The following is a 21,767-nucleotide window of genomic DNA, read 5'->3' on the forward strand; positions in this document are numbered from 1 at the left end:
AATTCATTAAAAATCCTACAATGTGATTTTCTGGATTTCTTTTCCTCATTTTGTCTGTCATAGTTGAAGTGTACCTATGATGAAAATTACAGGCCTCTCTCATCTTTTTAAGTAGGAGAACTTGCACAATTGGTGGCTGACTAAATACTTTTTTGCCCCACTGTATGTATGTATGTACGTAGGTACGTACATACAGTTGAAGTCGGAAGTTTACATTCACTTAGGTTGGAGTCATGAAAACTCATTTTTCAACCACTCCACAAATCTCTTGTTAACAAACTATAGTTTTGGCAAGTTGGTTAGGACATCTACTTTGTGCATGACACAAGTCATTTTTCTAACAATTGTTTACAGACAGATTATTTCACTTATAATTCACTGTATCACAATTCCAGTGGGTCAGAAGTTTACATACACTAAGATGACTGTGCCTTTAAACAGCTTGGAAAATTCCAGAAAATTATGTGGCTTTAGAAACTTCTGGCTCTAGAAACTTGGCTTTAGAAACTTCTGATAGTCTAATTGACATCATTTGAGTCAATTGGAGGTGTACCTGTGGATGTATTTCAAGGCCTACCTTCAAACTCAGTGCCTCTATGCTTCTGTTAGACTAATTGACATTATTTGAGTCAATTGGAGGTGTACCTGTGGATGTATTTCAAGGCCTACCTTCAAAATAAATCAGCCAGCGGCCTCCCGGGTGGCGCAGTGGTTAAGGGCGCTGTACTGCTGTATTGGGAGGTCCGTGGGGCGACGCACAATTGGCCTAGCGTCGTCCGGGTTAGGGAGGGTTTGGCCGGTAGGGATATCCTTGTCTCATCATGCACCAGCGACTCCTGTGGCGGGCCGGGTGCAGTGCGCGCTAACCAAGGTTGCCAGGTGCACGGCGTTTCCTCCGACACATTGGTGTGGCTGGCTTCCGGGTTGGATGCGCGCTGTGTTAAGAAGTAGTGCGGCTTGGTTGGGTTGTGTATCGGAGGACGCATGACTTTCAACCTTCGTCTCTCCCGAGCCCGTACGGGAGTTGTAGCGATGAGACAAGATAGTAGCTACTAACAATTGGATACCACGAAATTGGGGAGAAAAAAGGGTCAAATTAAAAATAAATAAAAAATGTATTTGGCTAAGGTGTATGTAAACTTTAGACTTCAACTGTATGTATGTATATATAGTCACTCTGAGCAGTAGTCTCTGTGTTTGGGCCAGCAGGTGTTTCCAGGGAAACGAACTGACTCTGACTTGGACCCCCAGCAGCTCCGGGGGGCGTTGCCCAACTTGAAAACTCCAGGTGTGTTTGATGTATTACTTACTCAAGGTTAGTTTTATAATTGATAAGATTCTGACCTACTCATGCTTATTTGTGAACTACAGTATAAACAATATTGTTGTACGGCGTTATAATTGGAGTATGCTAACTCTCATAATTATATTATATTAACTCTTATTATGCCTGGTGTTTGAAGGGTTAACCCCGTCCAGCGATGGGATGGGAGCAGCCCTGACCTGTCTGATCCGAGAGGCGGAGCTACAGCTGTGTGAACGACTTGGAGACGGAACCTTCGGAGTCGTCAGGAGAGGAGAGTGGACTGGAACCACTGGACAAATGGTAAGTCTGTGTGTGTGTGTGTGTGTGTGTGTGTGTGCGCACGCGCCCAGGAAACCAGAAAATATAAGTATTTTAATATTTGAACAACAATAGGGGATGAGTTCATCCCTCTCCCTCTGTCCCTCCATCCTTCCCTCCCTCCGTTCCGTCCCTCCCTCCGTTCCGTCTCTCCCTCTTCCTCCCTCCGTTCCGTCTGTCCCTCCGTCCCTCCCTTTCCCTCCGTTCCGTCCCTCCCTCTCCCTCCGTCCCTCCGTCCTTCCCTGTCTGTCCGTCCCTCCCTCCATCTCTCGCTCGCTCGCTCCGTCCCTCTCCCTCCGTCCCTCCGTCCTTCCCTGTCTGGCCGTCCCTCCGTCTCTCGCTCGCTCGCTCCGTCCCTCTCCCTCCGTCCCTCCGTCCCTCCCTGTCTGGCCGTCCCTCCGTCTCTCGCTCGCTCCGTCCCTCCCTCCCTCTCCCTCCGTCTCTTGCTCCGTCCCTCCCTCTCCCTCCCTCCCTCTCCATCCCTCTCCCTCCCTCCCTCCCTCCCTCCCTCCCTCCCTCCCTCCCTCTTCCTTCCTCCCTCCCTCCCTCCCTCCCTCCCTCCGTCCCTCCATTCGTCCCTCCCTCTCCTTCTGTCCCTCCCTCCCTCCCCCCCTGTCTCTTGCTCCGTCCATCCCTCTCCGTCCCTCCCCCCTCCCTCCCTCCCTCCCTCTTCCTTCCTTCCTCCCTCCCTCCCTCCCTCCCTCTCTGTCCCTCCCTCTTCCTTCCTCCCTCCCTCTCCCTCCGTCCCTCCCCCTCCCTCCCTTTTCCTTCCTCTCCCCCTCCTTCTCCCTCTGTCCCTCCCTCTCCGTCCCTCCCCCTGCCTCCCTATTCCTTCCTCCGTCCCTCCCTCCCTCCCTCCCTCCCTCCCTCCCTCCCTCCCTCCCTCCCTCCCTCCCTCCCTCCCTCCCTCCCTCCCTCCCTCCCTCCCTCCCTCCCTCCCTCCCTCCCTCCCTCCCCCTCCCTCACTCTCCCTCTGTCCCTCTCTCTCCAGCTGTCAGTAGCAGTGAAGTGTCTGAAGACAGACAGTGTGTTGGACACTGAGGGGTTGGATGATTTCATCAGAGAGGTGAACGCCATGCACTCCCTCAACCATCAGAACCTCATACGGCTCTATGGAGTGGTGCTCACACACCCCATGAAGATGGTGAGACACACACACACACACACGCACGCACGCACACACACACGCACGCGCGCGCACACACACACACGCACACGCACACGCGCACACACACACACACACACACACACACACACACAGGCACACATATACATATATACACACACAAACACACATACACACACAGATACATACACACACACACACACACACAGATACACATACACACTCCATTAAGATGGTGAGACACACACAAGAACATAAGAATAAACACACACACACACACATACATACATACACACATACACACACAGATACACATACACACATTCATATACACACACACACACACACACACACACACACACACACACACACACACACACACACACACACACACACACACACACACACTTACCATACATGGTATTACTTAATGTATCTCTAACGTGTGTAGGTGACGGAGCTGGCTCCTCTTGGTTCTCTGTTGGATCGTCTGAGGAAGCGACAGGGACACATCCTCATCTCCTCTCTGTGTGGCTACGCTGTACAGGTCAGTGTGTGTGTACGTGTGTGAAACTACTACATGATTAGCTAGTGCTCACTAGCTAGTTAGTTCACATCTGCTAAGTGTGTGTGTGTGTGTGTGTGTGTGTGTGTGTGTGTGTGTGTGTGTGTGTGTGTGTGTGTGTAGGTGGCGTGTGGCATGGCATACCTAGAACAGAGGCGATTCCTCCACAGAGACCTGGCGGCGAGGAACGTCCTGCTGTCAACCAATGAGATGGTGAAGATTGGTGACTTTGGCCTGATGAGAGCACTGCCATCACACCAGGATACATACGTTATGGAGGAGAGCCACAAGGTGCCCTTTGCATGGTGAGTTGGTGACTGTGTGGGTGTGTGTGCATTCTCACTGCATGATCCTGTACTAAACAATATGATCTCGTTCTATCCTTACCCCCCCATCTCTATATATGTGTCTCTCTCATTGCCTCTCTCTCTCTGTCTCTCTATCATTGTCTCTCTCTTTCTCTCATTGTCTAACTCTCTCTCTCTCTCTCATTGTCTAACTCTCTCTCATTGTCTAACTCTCTCTCTCATTGCCTCTCTCTCTCTCAGTCTCTCTTTGTCTCTCTCTCTTTGTCTGTATCATTGTCTCTCTCTTTCTCTCATTGTCTAACTCTCTCTCATTATCTCTCTCTCTCTCATTGTCTAACTCTCTCTCATTGTCTAACTCTCCCTCTCATTGTCTCTCTCCCTCATTGTCTAACGCTCTCATTGTCTTACTCTCTCATTGTCTAACTCTCTCATTGTCTAACTCTCTCATTCTCTCTCTCTCTCTCTCTCTCTCTCTCTCTCTCTCTCTCTCTCTCTCTCTCTCTAGGTGTGCTCCAGAGTCATTGAGGAGCAGGAGTTTCTCTCATGCTTCAGACACTTGGATGTTTGGAGTCACTCTGTGGGAGATGTTTACACACGGACAGGAGCCATGGCTAGGACTCAATGGCAGCCAGGTACATACACAGACACACACAATGAGTGCCTGTCTGTAGTGCTTGATAAGTTTGTGTGTGTTTAGATTCTCCATAAGTTGGATGTGGAGGGGGAGAGGCTGGTGAAGCCAGAAGACTGTCCCCAGGATGTTTACAACGTGATGCTGCAGACCTGGAGCCCTCAGCCTGATGACAGACCAACATTCACCGCCCTCAGAGACTTTCTATTGGAGGTAGGGACCAGACTGGGGATGCGCAGGTTGACTCATAACCTGCAGTCTCCGCAGTTATATCCGCGGTGCAGGCAGGCAGGCTTAGGGTTGGGTGACCACATCTCCCAGATTGTGCGGGACAGTCCCATATTTTGGCCCTTTGTCCCGCAACAAAACAATCTTGTCTCGTATATTTATCAACAAACTCTAACACCACTAATTTTGAAAATACACTTGATTTGTAATGTACAGTGTCTTGCGAAAGTATTCGGCCCCCTTGAACTTTGCGACCTTTTGCCACATTTCAGGCTTCAAACATAAAGATATAAAACTGTATTTTTTTGTGAAGAATCAACAACAAGTGGGACACAATCATGAAGTGGAACGACATTTATTGGATATTTCAAACTTTTTTAACAAATCAAAAACTGAAAAATTGGGCGTGCAAAATTATTCAGCCCCTTTACTTTCAGTGCAGCAAACTCTCTCCAGAAGTTCAGTGAGGATCTCTGAATGATCCAATGTTGACCTAAATGACTAATGATGATAAATACAATCCACCTGTGTGTAATCAAGTCTCCGTATAAATGCACCTGCACTGTGATAGTCTCAGAGGTCCGTTAAAAGCGCAGAGAGCATCATGAAGAACAAGGAACACACCAGGCAGGTCCGAGATACTGTTGTGAAGAAGTTTAAAGCCGGATTTGGATACAAAAAGATTTCCCAAGCTTTAAACATCCCAAGGAGCACTGTGCAAGCGATAATATTGAAATGGAAGGAGTATCAGACCACTGCAAATCTACCAAGACCTGGCCGTCCCTCTAAACTTTCAGCTCATACAAGGAGAAGACTGATCAGAGATGCAGCCAAGAGGCCCATGATCACTCTGGATGAACTGCAGAGATCTACAGCTGAGGTGGGAGACTCTGTCCATAGGACAACAATCAGTCGTATATTGCACAAATCTGGCCTTTATGGAAGAGTGGCAAGAAGAAATCCATTTGTTAAAGATATCCATAAAAAGTGTAGTTTAAAGTTTGCCACAAGCCACCTGGGAGACACACCAAACATGTGGAAGAAGGTGCTCTGGTCAGATGAAACCAAAATTGAACTTTTTGGCAACAATGCAAAACGTTATGTTTGGCGTAAAAGCAACACAGCTGAACACACCATCCCCACTGTCAAACATGGTGGTGGCAGCATCATGGTTTGGGCCTGCTTTTCTTCAGCAGGGACAGGGAAGATGTTTAAAATTGATGGGAAGATGGATGGAGCCAAATACAGGACCATTCTGGAAGAAAACCTGATGGAGTCTGCAAAAGACCTGGGACGGAGATTTGTCTTCCAACAAGACAATGATCCAAAACATAAAGCAAAATCTACAATGGAATGGTTCAAAAATAAACATATCCAGGTGTTAGAATGGCCAAGTCAAAGTCCAGACCTGAATCCAATCGAGAATCTGTGGAAAGAACTGAAAACTGCTGTTCACAAATGCTCTCCATCCAACCTCACTGAGCTCGAGCTGTTTTGCAAGGAGGAATGGGAAAAAAATTCAGTCTCTCGATGTGCAAAACTGATAGAGACATACCCCAAGCGACTTACAGCTGTAATCGCAGCAAAAGGTGGCGCTACAAAGTATTAACTTAAGGGGGCTGAATAATTTTGCACGCCCAATTTTTCAGTTTTTGATTTGTTAAAAAAGTTTGAAATATCCAATAAATGTCGTTCCACTTCATGATTGTGTCCCACTTGTTGTTGATTCTTCACAAAAAAATACAGTTTTATATCTTTATGTTTGAAGCCTGAAATGTGGCAAAAGGTCGCAAAGTTCAAGGGGGCCGAATACTTTCGCAAGGCACTGTATTTCAGTCACATTCCAACCTGTTTCTTGCTGTCCTGTTGCGCTTATGATAAAAAAAAATATATATATATATATATATATATACAGTACCGTTCAAAAGTTTGGGGTCACTTAGAAATGTCCTTGTTTTTGAAGGAAAAGCACAGTTTTTGTCCATTAAAATAACATCAAATTGATCAGAAATACAGTGTAGACATTTCTAATGTTGTAAATTACTATTGTAGCTGGAAACGGCAGATTTCTTATGGGATATCTGCATAGGCGTACAGAGGCCCATTATCAGCAACTATCACTCCTGTGTTCCAATGGCATGTTATGATAGCTAATACAAGTTTATCATTTGAAAAGGCTAATTGATCATTAGAAAACCCTTTTGCAAGTATGTTATTACAGCTGAAAACCGTTGTCCTGATTAAAGAAGCAACAAAACTTTCCTTATTTAGACTAGTTGAGTATCTGGAGCATCAGCATTTCTGGGTTTGATTACAGGCTCAAAATGGCCAGAAACAAAGAACTTTCTTCTGAAACTCGTCAGTCTATTCTTGTTCTGAGAAATGAAGGCTATTCCATGCGAGAAATTGCCAAGAAACTGAAGATCTTGTACAATGTCAACAGTGAAGTTACTCAGGGATGCTGGCCTTCTAGGCAGAGTTCCATTGTCCAGTGTCTGTGTTCTTTTGCCCATCTTAATCTTACATTTTTATTGGCTTTTATCAAATATATGGCTTTTTCTTTGCAACTCTGCCTAGAAGGCCAGCATCACGGAGTCGCCTCTTCACTGTTGACGTTGAAACTGGTGTTTTGTGGGTACTATTTAATGAAGCTGCCAATTGAGGACTTGTGAGGCATCTGTTTCTCAAACTAGACACTCTAATGTATTTGTCAGTTTGCGCTGTTCTATGAATGGAGTAGTACACAGCGTTGTACGAGATCTGTCTCGCTCTCTCCAGATTCATGAGGTAGTCACCTTCAATGGATTTAAATGAACAGATATGCCTTGTTAAAAGTAAATGTGTGGAATTTCTTTCATTTTTAATGCGTTTGAGCCAATCACTTGTGTTGTAACATGGTATGGGTGGTATACAGAAGATAGCTCTATCTGGTAAAATACCAAGTCCATATTATGTCAAGAATAGCTGAAATAAGCAAAGAGAAACGACAAGTGGTACTGGAGCTTCAAGTCAAGGTCTAACCCCAAGCCATAAGACTCCTGAACAGCTAATCAAAGGGCTACCCAGACCCCTCTTTTACGCTCCTGCTACTCTCTGTTTATGATCTACGCATAGTCACTTTAACTCTACCTACATGTACATATTACCTCAGTTACCTCAACTAACCAGTGCCCCCGCACATTGACTCTGTACCAGTACCCCCGGTATATAGCCTTGCTTGTTATATATAGCCTTGTTTGTTATATATAGCCTTGTTTGTTATCCAAATGAGCTTCAATGCCATACAGCACTCCTTCCGTGGCTTCCCAACTGCTTTTAAATGCTAATAAAACTAAGTGCATGCTCTTCAACCGATTCTACCCTCCTGCCCGACTAGCATCACTACTCTGGACGGTTCTGACCTAGAATATGTGGACAACTACAAATACCTAGGTGTCTGGTTAGATTGTAAACTCTCCTTCCAGACTCACATCAAGCATCTCCAATCCAAAATTAAATCTAGAATCGGCTTCCTGTTTCTCACCAAACCCCATATACTACCCACCACTGTGACCTGTATGCTCTCATTGGCTGGCCCTCACTACATATCCGTCACCAAACCCACTGGCTCCAGGTCATCTACAAGTATTTGCTAGGTAAAGCTCCGTCTTATCTCAGCTCACTGGTCACCATAGCAACACCCACCCGTAGCACGCGCTCCAGCAGGTATATTGCACTGGTCATCCCCAAAGCCAACACTTCCTTTGGCCGCCTTTCCTTCCAGTTCTTGGCTGCCAATGACTGGAACAAATTGCAAATATCTCTGAGGCTGGAGCTACTTCAATCAATTCCGTTTTAACAAAAGGCTCCCATCCTAACTGTTTTACATTCCCTGAGACCAACCAGAAATGTTTCCTTGGCCAAATATTCCAAAATGTTCCAAAAAACAGCCACACATGTGGTCTCTAGTTTCTGCATCACCACATTTTGCATGAGGCAAAAGAGTAGGCTAGGTGCGCTTCAATTATCCTGTTGGGTGCAGTGCTGCTGGAACGCACCAGAGCATCCCTCTGCCAGTTCGCACTCTGGTGCTCATTCAAACCTGAATCAATGTCTTGCAAGATCACATAATGATTAATTAGTATACTACATTACAGACTCAAATATAATAGCATAGTAGCCTATACCATTACTGTTATACCAAGAACACCACCAAATTAGTCATTTCTTATGAGATTTTAGGAATGGTTAGCTTATAGTAAAACAGAAATTCTCATGCCGGCAAAACTCAACGGCGTGCGCCACTAGGCAGAAATATGCCTGGAATGAAACAAAATACAGGAAGGATATTTACTGAACAAAAATATAAACTGAGTTACAGTTCATAAAAGGAAATCAGTCAATTGAAACAAATTCATTAGTCCCTAATCTATGGATTTCACATGACTGGACAGGGGTGCAGCCATGGGTGGGCCTTGGAGGGCATAGGTCACCCACTTGGCAGACAGGCCCAACCACTGGGGCTTTATTACAGACATAAATACTCCTCAGCACCCCCCAACCTCCCTCAAATGATCCCGCAGGTGAGAAGCCGGATGTGAAGGTCCGGGGGTGGCGTGGTTACACGTGGTTTGTGGTTGTGAGGCCGGTTGGACGTACTGCCAAATTCTCTAAAACGATGTTGGCAGCAGCTTATGGTAGATCAATTAACATTCAGTTCTCTGGCAACAGCTGTGGTGGGCATTCCATGCTCCCTCAAAACTTGAGACATCTGTGTCATTGTGTTGTGTGACTAAACTGCACATTTTAAAGTGGTATTTTATTGTCCCGAGCACAAGGTGCACCTGTGTAATGATCATGCTGTTTAATCAGTTTGAATGGATTAGCTTGGAAAAGGAGAAATGCTCACCAACAGGGGTGGAAACAAATTTGTGCACAAAAATTGAGTGAAATAAGATTTTTGTCCGTATGGTAAATATCTGTGATTTTAATTTCAACTCATGAAACATGGGACCAACACTTTATATGTTGCATTTATATTTTACTTCAGTGTAGTGTATTAACACCATCTGCTCTAATCTGCTCACAAAAAAAGTAATTGAAGACAATATAAATGCATATTCACATGAAACTGATTGAGATTAAATGATTGGCATGCAGATGGAGTTTGGACGTTTCACTGGTAAAAATGTGAATAATTATCATTCACGATGGACACTGATGATGGCCTATTTTGAAATTAAGTAAGCCTAATTTATAGAGCTCTGCTACCCGACCCGAGCCCGACGAACCCTAACATTTTACATTGGGTTAGGGCAGGTAGGGCCTGTTTTTCATCAATAACTAGGGTAACTCCAGATGGCAGGTAACCTAGTGGTTAGAGTGTTGGGCCAGTAACCCAAAAGGTTGTTAGATCGAGTCCCGAGCTGACAAGGTAAAAATCAGTCGTTCTGCCCCTGAAAAGGCAGTTAATCCACTGTTCCTAGGCTGTCATTGTAAATAAGAATTTGTTCTTAACTGACTTGCCTAGTAAAATAAAAAGGGTATGGACAGGGCTCGGTCAATAACTAGGGTACAGGCAGGGCTCAGTTATCACTAAATTGATCACTGACATTTTGAAGCTGAGCCATTTGCTCGTGCTCTGATGCGCAGTACAGTTATATCTGAATAAGATCATAACGTGGTGTCAGAAGTGCTTCAACCTCATCAAATATAAAACAGGAGAGATTATTTCACAGAAAATAATAATGTTCCTTGAGTTTTGTTGGGGTTTAGAGTGACAAAAAGTAGCCAAAAGTTCATTGCTCTCTCATGTCTCGTCATTGAGCAGAGCAGCCCAAGCGGAGCCGTTGCAATGGATACTCAATCAAATCAAATTTAAATGGTCACATACATGTGTTTAGCAGATGTTATTGTTGGTGTAGCGAAATGCTCTCACAGCGCCATGAGCAGAGTGCATGCAGAGCGAGCTGCGAGTAGGGAACGCGTGACAGACAGAGAGGAGCAGCTAATGGATTTACTAATGGAGGAAGTTATTTTGAGTTTCGAGCAGTGCCGGGCCTGGGTAGGGTAGGGCCTGAACATCGTGGTCCTGGGTAGGGTAGGGCCTGAACATCGTGGGCCTGGGTAGGCTAGGGCCTGAACATCGTGGGCCTGGGTAGGGTAGGGCCTGAACATCGTGGGCCTGGGTAGGGTAGGGCCTGAACATCGTGGGCCTGGGTAGGCTAGGGCCTGAACATCGTGGGCCTGGGTAGGGTAGGGCCTGAACATCGTGGGCCTGGGTAGGCTCGGCAGTAGCGGTGTGTGGGTAAAATCACTGGGGAAGCCAAACCAGAAAAAAATTGCCAGATTACAACCTAATTGCATTGTTTGCTCTGTAACCCGTTAGTTCATATGGCGTGCGACCGTGATGTATAGGCCTAAAGGCCGAGACCATAAGCAGACACAGTGGCAGAATAAATTCAACCACACCTTTCTTTCATCACAAAACCAGAGAGCAAGCGCTGTCCAGTGAAGTCCATAAACCACATTCCATGTAACAAACAGTCGAGAAAGTTCATGTTTCCAGCATTTTCGGACTACTATTTATTTAGAACTACGAGAGTTATCGGAAGTCACAAAGAAAACAGGAGCTGCCTCCACAAGTCCTACACCATTTCAATTTCAACATTTCAACATCATCAAATCACCTCTGCTTAGTCTAATACAGTGACAACTAAAAGATCATACAAATAATTTGGTCCAATCAACGTAACCTAAATATGATTTGGCTGTCCATGGTTCTGATTTGTGGTTCTGATTTGTGTGTGTGTGTGTGTGTGTGTGTGTGTGTGTGTGTGTGTGTGTGTGTGTGTGTGTGTGTGTGTGAACATGACCCTGGATAAAACGTTCCTTAACCTGAAGTGAACAAACATTTGCTGCTACCCAAGAGAAGTTCCTGGAAATCGAAATTGCTTCAGTTTTAAGTCTTTTGTAAGGAACATTTGTATGAACAATATTTTCCAGTTTTGTGTGTGTGTGTGTGTGTGTGTGTGTGTGTGTGTGTGTGTGTGTGTGTGTGTGTGTGTGTGTGTGTGTGTGTGTGTGTGTGTGTGTGTGTGTGTGTGTGTGTGTGTGTGTGTGTGTGTGTGTGTGTGTGTGTGTGTGTGTGTGTTCAAGTAGAAAAATATGTTGACACCCTACTTGTAGAGTAATGCCAATTCCATCATCTTCTCTTTCATGTTGAGGAAATGGTCTTTGACTCCGTCATACAGTACACTTTTAGTTTCTGTGGTCATAGGCTACCTGGCTAAAATGCTTGTTCACTAGCCTATCTTCCTTTCATGGGCAATGGTGAGCCAGCTAGCCAGCTTCCATCCTCTCTGGTCAGGGGCACAATGTATGAATTTATGGTTGAGTCAGAATCCCCATTATAATCATTGGCCAGTACAGAGAATTAGATAAAACCACAAGTCCAAATCCCTATCTTCATCCATGGCTCATTTAGGAAAGGGATCATTTTAGTTAGCTAGTCACCGGAGGACAACAATACAACGAGATGTAACAATTCAAGTTTTTTCTGTAAATGATGTTTTGCTCTCAATGTGATTGGTGTGAAGACAAATCCAAACAGGCTTCCCATGACACTTTTTGGTTGTTGGGCCAGGACCAATCACAGTTGAGCTCACTCAGTTTAGCTCAATGCTGATTTGCTATTAAGTTGTACTTTTTTATCAAGGGAGGCCAAATGCTCGCTGGGTTCCCTTGCATTCAATGCTACGGGCGGCAACAATGTCATACTTTTTTTGACCAGACAGCATCAGATATGGGCGACACATACAGAGACAGAGACGTGCTGTTTTGCTCGCACGGCTGCTTTCTCCGGTGAGATACATCCAGCCTCTTGCGAATTGAAAGAAAATGATGAAACAGAGAGATGAAATATACATTATTTTTATTTTATTTTATTGGTAAATGTTTTGGGGAAGCCTGTCTTCCCTTGGCATCCATGAATACACACCGCTGGGGCTCGTCCTCAAAAGTCATGTCCGTGCAGGGCTCTACTAACTTGTTGTTGAAGGGGATTAATAGAGGGTGTTGCCAAGTGACTTAATTTTATGGAGGCTACACTGTCCTGAGAATGTCCCGCAAAATAATCCCGCATTTAGGTATTTTAAATGTGGTCACCCTAGTTTAGTGTCATGAAATATTGTGTGGATGAAGGGCGGGTTGAATAAAGAGAAAACTAGGCGTTAAAAAAACATAAATGTTTCTCTCTTGTGCAATTCATATCTATGGGCTACATTATTTTCATCCCGAGTTAGCGCGCCAAATACACCCCAATCGCCAAATGCTTTTGGGAACTTGGCTTAAAAAGGTTAACGTCGATCCACTGAGGCGAAAATGACAATGTCGGAGTTTAATTCAATAAGAGAAAAGCTGCGAAATAGAGAGTTGAAAATAACTAGGAGGGCCAGAACAGTAGTCTACTGTTTGGGAAAGATTAGGTGAAGTGGTAAAAGAAGATGATAGCAAACTATGTTATGTGTGATGATTGTGAGGCGCTATACAAATTCAACAGTCACAGGACGGGGACTTCAAAATGACTGTTCAGATGGGTTAAATAGGTCTATAACCTTTCACATAATATTATATTAGACTAACTCCTGCAGAATTAAGCATTTCTTGCACTAAAATGATACATCAAATGTAAAACAGGAGTGGAGAAATATTGAGAGAAAGAATGTTAGGGACTGTGTGTACAGGTGTTATCTTTATCAGCATCATAAAAGCTGATCGTATTTCAACCACATAAAATATGCATCCAAACCGAACTGAAATCTTATCAGAAACATGTTAGGTAGTTTTCGCAGCTTTTAATTTCCTTAAAACCTGTCAAACTGATGTTGTGAAAATGTTGCAATAATCAGTTTTATTGCATTTTCTCCCCGGCCCTTAAACCTTGTGCGAGAGAAAACTAGATTGGTATTCATTCTATCGATGTAAGACATTCTATAACCTAATTATCCTACTCCTGTCTATAGCTTACAAAAATAAATCGAATCATTCAAAATAGGCTACTACACCAAAAAGCATGATTTGGCCAAAAAGGATAGGAAGGGCCTGCGATTTTGGGTAGGCTGCGCGGCAAATACCAAATAGATGTTTGTTGAGTTGCTACTGTCAGTGAAAAGTAGAAAGACCCAGCCAGGCATATCGCATTATTTCAAAATACAAAAACATAGTTTGGAAAACAAATGGCTATTGCTGTAAAGAGAAGACCAAAAAAAACTAAAATCTGTCTTTTAGTTAGGCCTATCAAAATTCTCAAATTAATTGAGCGAACGGTATAGCTTATTTTATTGGCACCAGCAGAGAGCACTGGCCGGATCCCTGGTGCGCGCATATTCACTCTTTGTCATTGTTGGGTCAGTGCTACTTAAACTGTTTTTGTTTGGACAAGGTTAGTGGGACATCATATTGTAATTGTATCCCCTTCTCGTTAGCCGATGTAATAGATCAGACAACATTGGTTTTATTCATTTGTTTGTCAGTGTTCGCAGAGAAGACTACCCTGTAATTTTTGTCATATTAAAAAAGATTGTGTCCAGTCATATAAAGTGTAGTAGAGTTGCATGAAATGTGTTTATAAAAGGCCATTTTTTTCCTGTGCAAAGAAAGGAGAAGAAACGTCTCTGATATAGCCTATAGCTTAGTTCGCCACTACGTGCTCAGACATGCATTTTTGGCAAACAATGATTGAGTTATATTATTAGCCTAAATTAGGAAAATCTACTTATCACATTAGGAATAGTAGGCTTGTAAGTCTGCAAATTATGCATGGGAAGTGATGATGCATGGGATGTGATGGTGCATGGAATGTGATGATGCAAATCAAATCAATCAAATCAATTTTTTTATTTGTCACATACACATGGTTAGCAGATGTTAATGTGAGTGTAGCGAAATGCTTGTGCTTCTAGTTCCGACAATGCAGTAATAACCAACAAGTAATCTAACTAACAATTCCAAAACTACTGTCTTGTACACAGTGTAAGGGGATAAAGAATATGTACATAAGGATATATGAATGAGTGATGGTACAGAGCAGCATAGGCAAGATACAGTAGATGGTATCGAGTACAGTATATACATATGAGATGAGTATGTAAACAAAGTGGCATAGTTAAAGTGGCTAGTGATACATGTATTACATAAGGATACAGTCGATGATATAGAGTACAGTATATACGTATGCATATGAGATGAATAATGTAGGGTAAGTAACATTATATAAGGTAGCATTGTTTAAAGTGGCTAGTGATATATTTACATCATTTCCCATCAATTCCCATTATTAAAGTGGCTGGAGTTGAGTCAGTGTCAGTGTGTTGGCAGCAGCCACTCAATGTTAGTGGTGGCTGTTTAACAGTCTGATGGCCTTGAGATAGAAGCTGTTTTTCAGTCTCTCGGTCCCAGCTTTGATGCACCTGTACTGACCTTGCCTTCTGGATGATAGCGGGGTGAACAGGCAGTGGCTCGGGTGGTTGATGTCCTTGATGATCTTTATGGCCTTCCTGTGACATCGGGTGGTGTAGGTGTCCTGGAGGGCAGGTAGTTTGCCCCCGGTGATGCGTTGTGCAGACCTCACTACCCTCTGGAGAGCCTTACGGTTGAGGGCGGAGCAGTTGCCGTACCAGGCGGTGATACAGCCCGCCAGGATGCTCTCGATTGTGCATCTGTAGAAGTTTGTGAGTGCTTTTGGTGACAAGCCAAATTTCTTCAGCCTCCTGAGGTTGAAGAGGCGCTGCTGCGCCTTCTTCACAATGCTGTCTGTGTGAGTGGACCAATTCAGTTTGTCTGTGATGTGTATGCCAAGGAACTTAAAACTTGCTACCCTCTCCACTACTGTTCCATCGATGTGGATAGGGGGGTGTTCCCTCTGCTGTTTCCTGAAGTCCACAATCATCTCCTTAGTTTTGTTGACGTTGAGTGTGAGGTTATTTTCCTGACACCACACTCCGAGGGCCCTCACCTCCTCCCTGTAGGCCGTCTCGTTGTTGATTGTAATCAAGCCTACCACTGTTGTGTCGTCCGGCGGGGCAGGGCCTTATATGCGTCGCGGAAGTTAGAGTAACAATGATCCAAGGTCTTTCCACCCCTGGTTGCGCAATCGATATGCTGATAAAATTTAGGGAGTCTTGTTTTCAGATTAGCCTTGTTAAAATCCCCAGCTACAATGAATGCAGCCTCCGGATAAATGGTTTCCAGTTTGCAAAGAGTCAAATAAAGTTCATTCAGAGCCATCGATGTGTCTGCTTGGGGGGGGGGGATATATACGGCTGTGATTATAATCGAAGAGAATTCTCTTGGTAGATAATGCGGTCTACATTTGATTGTGAGGAATTCTAAATCAGGTGAACAGAAGGATTTTAGTTCCTGTATGTTTCTTTCATCACACCATGTCACGTTAGCCATAAGGCATACGCCCCCGCCCCTCTTCTTACCAGAAAGATGTTTGTTTCTGTTTGCGCGATGTGTGGAGAAACCCGTTGGCTGCACCGCCTCGGATAGCGTCTCTCCAGTGAGCCACGTTTCCGTGAAGCAAAGAACGTTACAGTCTCTGATGTCCCTCTGGAATGCTACCCTTGCTCGGATTTCATCAACCTTGTTGTCAAGAGACTGGACATTGGCAAGAAGAATGCTAGGGAGTGGTGCACGGTGTGCCCGTCTCCGGAGTCTGACCAGAAGACCGCCTCGTTTCCCTCTTTTTCGGAGTCGTTTTTTTGGGTCGTTGCATGGGATCCACTCCGTTGTCCTGTTTGTAAGGCAGAACACAGGATCCACGTCGCAAAAAACATATTCTTGGTCGTACTGATGGTGAGTTGACGCTGATCTTATATTCAGTAGTTCTTCTCGACTGTATGTAATGAAACCTAAGATGACCTGGGGTACTAATGTAAGAAATAACACGTAAAAAAACAAAAAACTGCATAGTTTCCTAGGAGCGCGAAGCAAGGCGGACATCTCTGTCGGCGCCGGAAGTATGGAATGTGATGATGCATGGGATGTGATGGTGCATGGGATGTGATGGGATGTGATGATGCATGGGATGTGATGATGCATGGGATGTGATGATGCATGGAATGTGTTGATGCATGGGATGTGATGATGCATGGAATGTGATGATGCATGGAATGTGATGATGCATGGAATGTGATGATGCATGGGATGTGATGATGCATGGAATGTGATGATGCATGGAATGTGATGATGCATGGAATGTGATGATGCATGGGATGTGATGATGCATGGAATGTGATGATGCATGGAATGTGATGATGCATGGAATGTGATGATGCATGGAATGTTTTATTGTACGGGTGCATTTTTATGGTCCTTTGCTTCCCCAAACTTGAAACTCACGCGCCTCCTATGGCTAACAAGTAGTGAAGCCACATGTGTCTAATTGTAGACAAGTTGACTAAAAAAACAATCTACAAAAATGTCTGAAATGATAAGCAGAAACATAGGTCTATCTATAGACAGGCTTGTCCAAATATTACTTCACCATCTCTGACTGTACAGAGCATTTTCTATTTTAGCATGTCGGGTGCTGCCCTCAGATTTTCACTATCACATATAGTCAGGCAATTGTGGGTGCAGGTGAACAAACAGGTGAAACCGTGCATCACTAGAATACACATTCATGGCGTGGTTCACCAAGTGTCCAGCAGAGAGCACTGTAGGTACACGAGTGATTGCAAGACTGCAGGTGCAAAGGGAAAATGTATGCTGGTTTTATAAATATTGGGGCAGGTTTCCCAGACACAGTTTAAGCCTAGTCCTGTAGAATTATTCCATGTAGAATCATGCTTTTTAGTCCAGGATTCGGATCAATCTGTGTCTGGGAAAACGGCGCATGACATTCTCCACCTAGTAGTCATGATGGTGTGTGTGTGTGTGTGTGTGTGTGTGTGTGTGTGTGTGTGTGTGTGTGTGTGTGTGTGTGTGTGTGTGTGTGTGTGTGTGTGTGTGTGTGTGTGTGTGTGTGTGTGTGTGTGTGTGTGTGTGTGTGTGTGTGTGTGTGTGTGTGTGTGTGTGTGTGTGTGTAGACCATGCCTACAGACATGAGATCACTGCAGGACTTTGAAGAACCAGACAAACTTCAGATCAACATGAATGACATCATCACCGTCGTCGAGGGCAGGTCAGTGTGTGTGGGTGTGTGTAAGAAGAATGATTCATCATTCAGAAAGGCAGATGGATATCTAATATGAAGAACACATTCTTCTCTGTAATGTGCAATACGGAATCATATCGGCGTGTGTTCATGTGTGTCTCTGTGTCTCCAGAGCAGAGCTCTATTGGTGGAGAGGTCAAAACAGAAGGACGTTGCGCGTGGGACAGTTTCCTCGCCACGTGGTCACGTCGGTCAGCGGCCTGTCGGCCCAAGACATCAGCAGACCCCTCACACACTCCTTCATTCACACTGGACACGGAGACACTGACCCACACAGGAGCTGGGGGCACGCTGACCGCATAGACAGGTACACACACACACACACAGAGACCTGGCTGATACCTGCAGGTACAGTGTCTGACAACTGGAGTAAAACAGAGCCCCGTTAGCAGTGCTATTGCTCTTTAGCTTGTCAGGCACAATAAAACCAATGGAAAAGTCCCCAAATACTTTTTATAAAGAACACAAGAAGTACTGTGTTTAAACTCTACTATATCCCTGGTCTTTACCCCTCTCCAGTCTGTACTTGGGAAACCCTATGGACCCCCCTGATGTTATGGGAATGGATCCTTCCACTGCCCGGCCCACCAAACTACCCAGCCGCACCAGGAGTGAGTAGGCTACACAAACTAACACACAGTTATTCTCTCCTTACAAATATCTTACTACCTTTTCATTCATTCATAAAGTCTCTCCCTCTTTCTGTTTTGTCTCTCAGAGAAGCCTCCTCCTCGTCCTCCCCAGCCTGCTGTCCTGATCAACAGTATGTCTCCCACGCTGAGTGTGTATTTACCTGTATATGTTGAGTTGTCTATGACTCTCTGATTGATGATATCGGTGTGTGCGCGCTTGTGTGTATGTGTGTGTGTGTAGAGCCGTTCTATGACTCTGTGTTAGATGACGATGATGAATATGAAGGTGCTTCGTCGGGGCTGAAGAGGCTGGGCGCGGCTATAGGCCTTAAACTCCGCCCGGGGGAGGGGTCAGGTGTGAGGTCTGCCAAAAGCGAAGTCTCGCTCATCGACTTCACCGATGACAGCTTCAGCTCGGCCACGCCCTCCCCTCTCACTGAGACACGCATACCTGACCAGGACACACTCCAGGTACACACACACACACACACACACACACACACACACACACACACACACACACACACTCAGTAGGCAAAATAACCTTTTTCTCTCCCTCCAGGACCTTCCTTCCATCCTGGACTGGCCCCTCCCTCTTCCTGCCTACGACGAGGTTTCCACTGAGGCCGAGGGTCAATTGGCAGACCAGGAGGTTCGATCTATCACTGGATTGCCAGAGGGGATGTTGGCTCCTCCCAACACTGATGCAGAGAGGAGGGGCTTAACTCAGTCAGCTGATCTGTTCCAGGAGCTGCAGAGAGAGGTACGACACAGACACACACAGACACACACACACACACACAGACACACACAGACACACACAGACACACAGACACACACAGACACAGACACACACACACACACACACACACACACACACACACAGTCACAGACACACACACACACACACACACACACACAGACACACACACACACACAGACACACACAGACACACACACACACACACACACACACAGACACACACACACACACACACACACACACACACACACAGACACACACAGACACACACACACACACACACACACACACACACACACACAGACACACACACACAGACACACACACAGTCACAGACACACACACACAGACACACACACACACAGACACACACAGACACACACAGACACAGACACAGACACACACACACACACACAGACACACACACACACACACACACACACACACACACAGACACAGACACAGACACACAGACACAGACACACACACAGACACAGACACAGACACACACAGACACACACAGACACACACAGACACACACACAGACACACACAGACACACACACAGACACACAGACACACACACAGACACACACTCAGACACACACACCACAGGTTAGTCATTTGAGTCTGGAGTTTTAACGTCGTTTTTCTCTCTTCCTGCTGACCTGCAGGTGATGGTGAAGCTGCGTGTTCCCATGACAACCGGCCGTTCCCTCCCCTCCTCCCCCCTTCCCCTCTCCTTGGCCCCTCACAGACAGATCTACCTTCCTCCCCCCTCCTCTTCCTCCTATGAGGACAGACCCATGCTACCTCCACGCTCCCCCATCCCACCCCTCCGCTCCTCCAAACGCGTTTCCCTATGTGAGAGGGAAAACACACCCCCCCAGATCCCTCCCAGAGACCACGCCTTCTCTCAGCCCTCCTCACGCTCCTCCTCCCCCCTTCCTTTAGTGCTTCCCCTCTCTGTCTCCCCTCTCTCCTCCTCCCTTTGTCTCCCCCCTCCTCCCCTCTCCTTCTCTCCTCGTCAGAGGACTGGACTATACGGGGTTGTTGGTCCTCTCGGCTCTCTAATCTCCTCCTCCCCCTCTTCCTCTCCTCCCTCCTCCTCCCTCTATTCCTCCATGCTTATAGCTGCCCCTCCCCCCAGTTCCTCATTGGATCCCCTCTCTGAGGGGCGTGGCCTGTCAATACTTATTGACAACTCTCAGAGTTCTGAACGCCCCGCCTATTTAGAGAGGTATGGAGCCACCAAAATGGCCACCGTCCGACCCATGGTGCAACAACAGCCAGGTGGGGGTGGGGCCAGGCCTAACTCCTCCCACAACAACAACAATCACAGGACTCAACATTTAACTGCAGCTCCCGGCAGGCAACGGGAGAACGGCCTCATTCAGGTTAGAGATGTTCAGAACAATGAGGCTGCATTCAAGTGCTCTTTGTGTTTACTTGTTTATTGTGTCAAATGCATTCAAGTGCAAGACTTCTGAACCTATGAGATGCTTAAACATTGTGTGTGTGTGTGTGCGTGTGTGTTTACACGCACACAAACACACACACACTCTCTAACATCTGTATTCTCTCTAACATCCCTCTCTCTCTATAACATCTGCATTCTCTCTAACATCTCTCTCTCTTTATAACATCTGTATTCTCTCTAACATCTCTCTCTCTATAACATCTGCATTCTCTCTAACATCTCTCTCTCTCTCTAACATCTGTATTCTCTCTATCTCTCTCTCTCTAACATCTGTATTCTCTCTAACATCTCTCTCTCGCTATAACATCTGTTTTATCTCTAACATCGCTCTCTCTCTCTATAACATCTGTGTTCTCTCTAACATCTTTCTCTCTCTATAACATCTGTGTTCTCCCTAACATCTCTCTTTCCCTCTCTCTCTATAACATCTGTGTTCTCTCTAACATCTCTCTCTCTCTCTAACATCTGTATTCTCTCTAACATATCTCGCTCTCTCTCTCTCTCATCTGTATTCTCGATAACATCTCTCTCTCTCTCTATATATATATATATATATATATATATATATATATATATATATATATATAACATCTGTAATCTCTCTAACATCTGTCTCTCTCCCTCTCTCTCTCTCTCTATAACATCTGTATCTCTCTCTCTCTATAACATCTGTATCTCTCTGTTGTAGGTAGAACAGTTGTTCCAGCTGGGTCTGCGTTCTAGAACAGAGTGCCAGGAGGTTCTAGAGCGTTGCCAGTGGAACCTAGAACAGGCAAGCACCATGCTACTGGACTCTTGTGGAAAAGTAGGCTGAGACAGACTCCAGGACTACTGACCTACAGACTTAAAACTACTGATCTTTAACCCTACAGACCTACTGTTCTAAAAACTACAAACCTTTACCTATTACTACAGACCTTTAACTACAGACCAGCCACCTGTATACTAGAGAACTCTGACAATGAAGTGAAGCCAACCGATTTAAGGCTGGAGACTATCCACTGAGAGGAGGGGTGGGGGGGGGATCACAGAACATACATTCCCTTGCTGGAGACTATAGCACCTGGATGAGTCCTACGGAGGGAAACACTGGACGAACACAATACTGCATGTTCAATAGTTAAGTTATTATATTTTATATTATATAGATACAGTGCCTTCAGAAACTATTCACACCCCTTGACCCTTTCCCAATTTTTTTGTGGTAAAG

The 21,767-nt window shown here is 45.2% G+C and overlaps 1 protein-coding gene across 1 annotated transcript in view; it reads left to right on the forward strand.

Moving 5' to 3' along the window:
- Positions 1-21,548, forward strand: part of LOC139420644 (activated CDC42 kinase 1-like) — a 24,783-nt gene extending 3,235 nt beyond the window's left edge. Inside the window, exons 5-19 of the mRNA XM_071170852.1 lie at positions 1,210-1,288; positions 1,464-1,606; positions 2,616-2,768; positions 3,202-3,297; positions 3,439-3,620; positions 4,129-4,255; positions 4,321-4,467; positions 17,556-17,650; positions 17,796-17,990; positions 18,203-18,294; positions 18,402-18,446; positions 18,557-18,786; positions 18,878-19,078; positions 19,752-20,474; positions 21,246-21,548. Of these exons, the coding sequence (XP_071026953.1) occupies positions 1,210-1,288; positions 1,464-1,606; positions 2,616-2,768; positions 3,202-3,297; positions 3,439-3,620; positions 4,129-4,255; positions 4,321-4,467; positions 17,556-17,650; positions 17,796-17,990; positions 18,203-18,294; positions 18,402-18,446; positions 18,557-18,786; positions 18,878-19,078; positions 19,752-20,474; positions 21,246-21,371 (2,634 nt within the window). The 3' untranslated portion in view covers positions 21,372-21,548. The remainder of the gene's footprint in view (positions 1-1,209; positions 1,289-1,463; positions 1,607-2,615; positions 2,769-3,201; positions 3,298-3,438; positions 3,621-4,128; positions 4,256-4,320; positions 4,468-17,555; positions 17,651-17,795; positions 17,991-18,202; positions 18,295-18,401; positions 18,447-18,556; positions 18,787-18,877; positions 19,079-19,751; positions 20,475-21,245) is intronic.
- The last annotated feature ends 219 nt before the right edge of the window (positions 21,549-21,767 follow it).

Source organism: Oncorhynchus clarkii, chromosome 11, assembly GCF_045791955.1.
Source record: "Oncorhynchus clarkii lewisi isolate Uvic-CL-2024 chromosome 11, UVic_Ocla_1.0, whole genome shotgun sequence".
Lineage (NCBI taxonomy): Eukaryota > Metazoa > Chordata > Actinopteri > Salmoniformes > Salmonidae > Oncorhynchus > Oncorhynchus clarkii.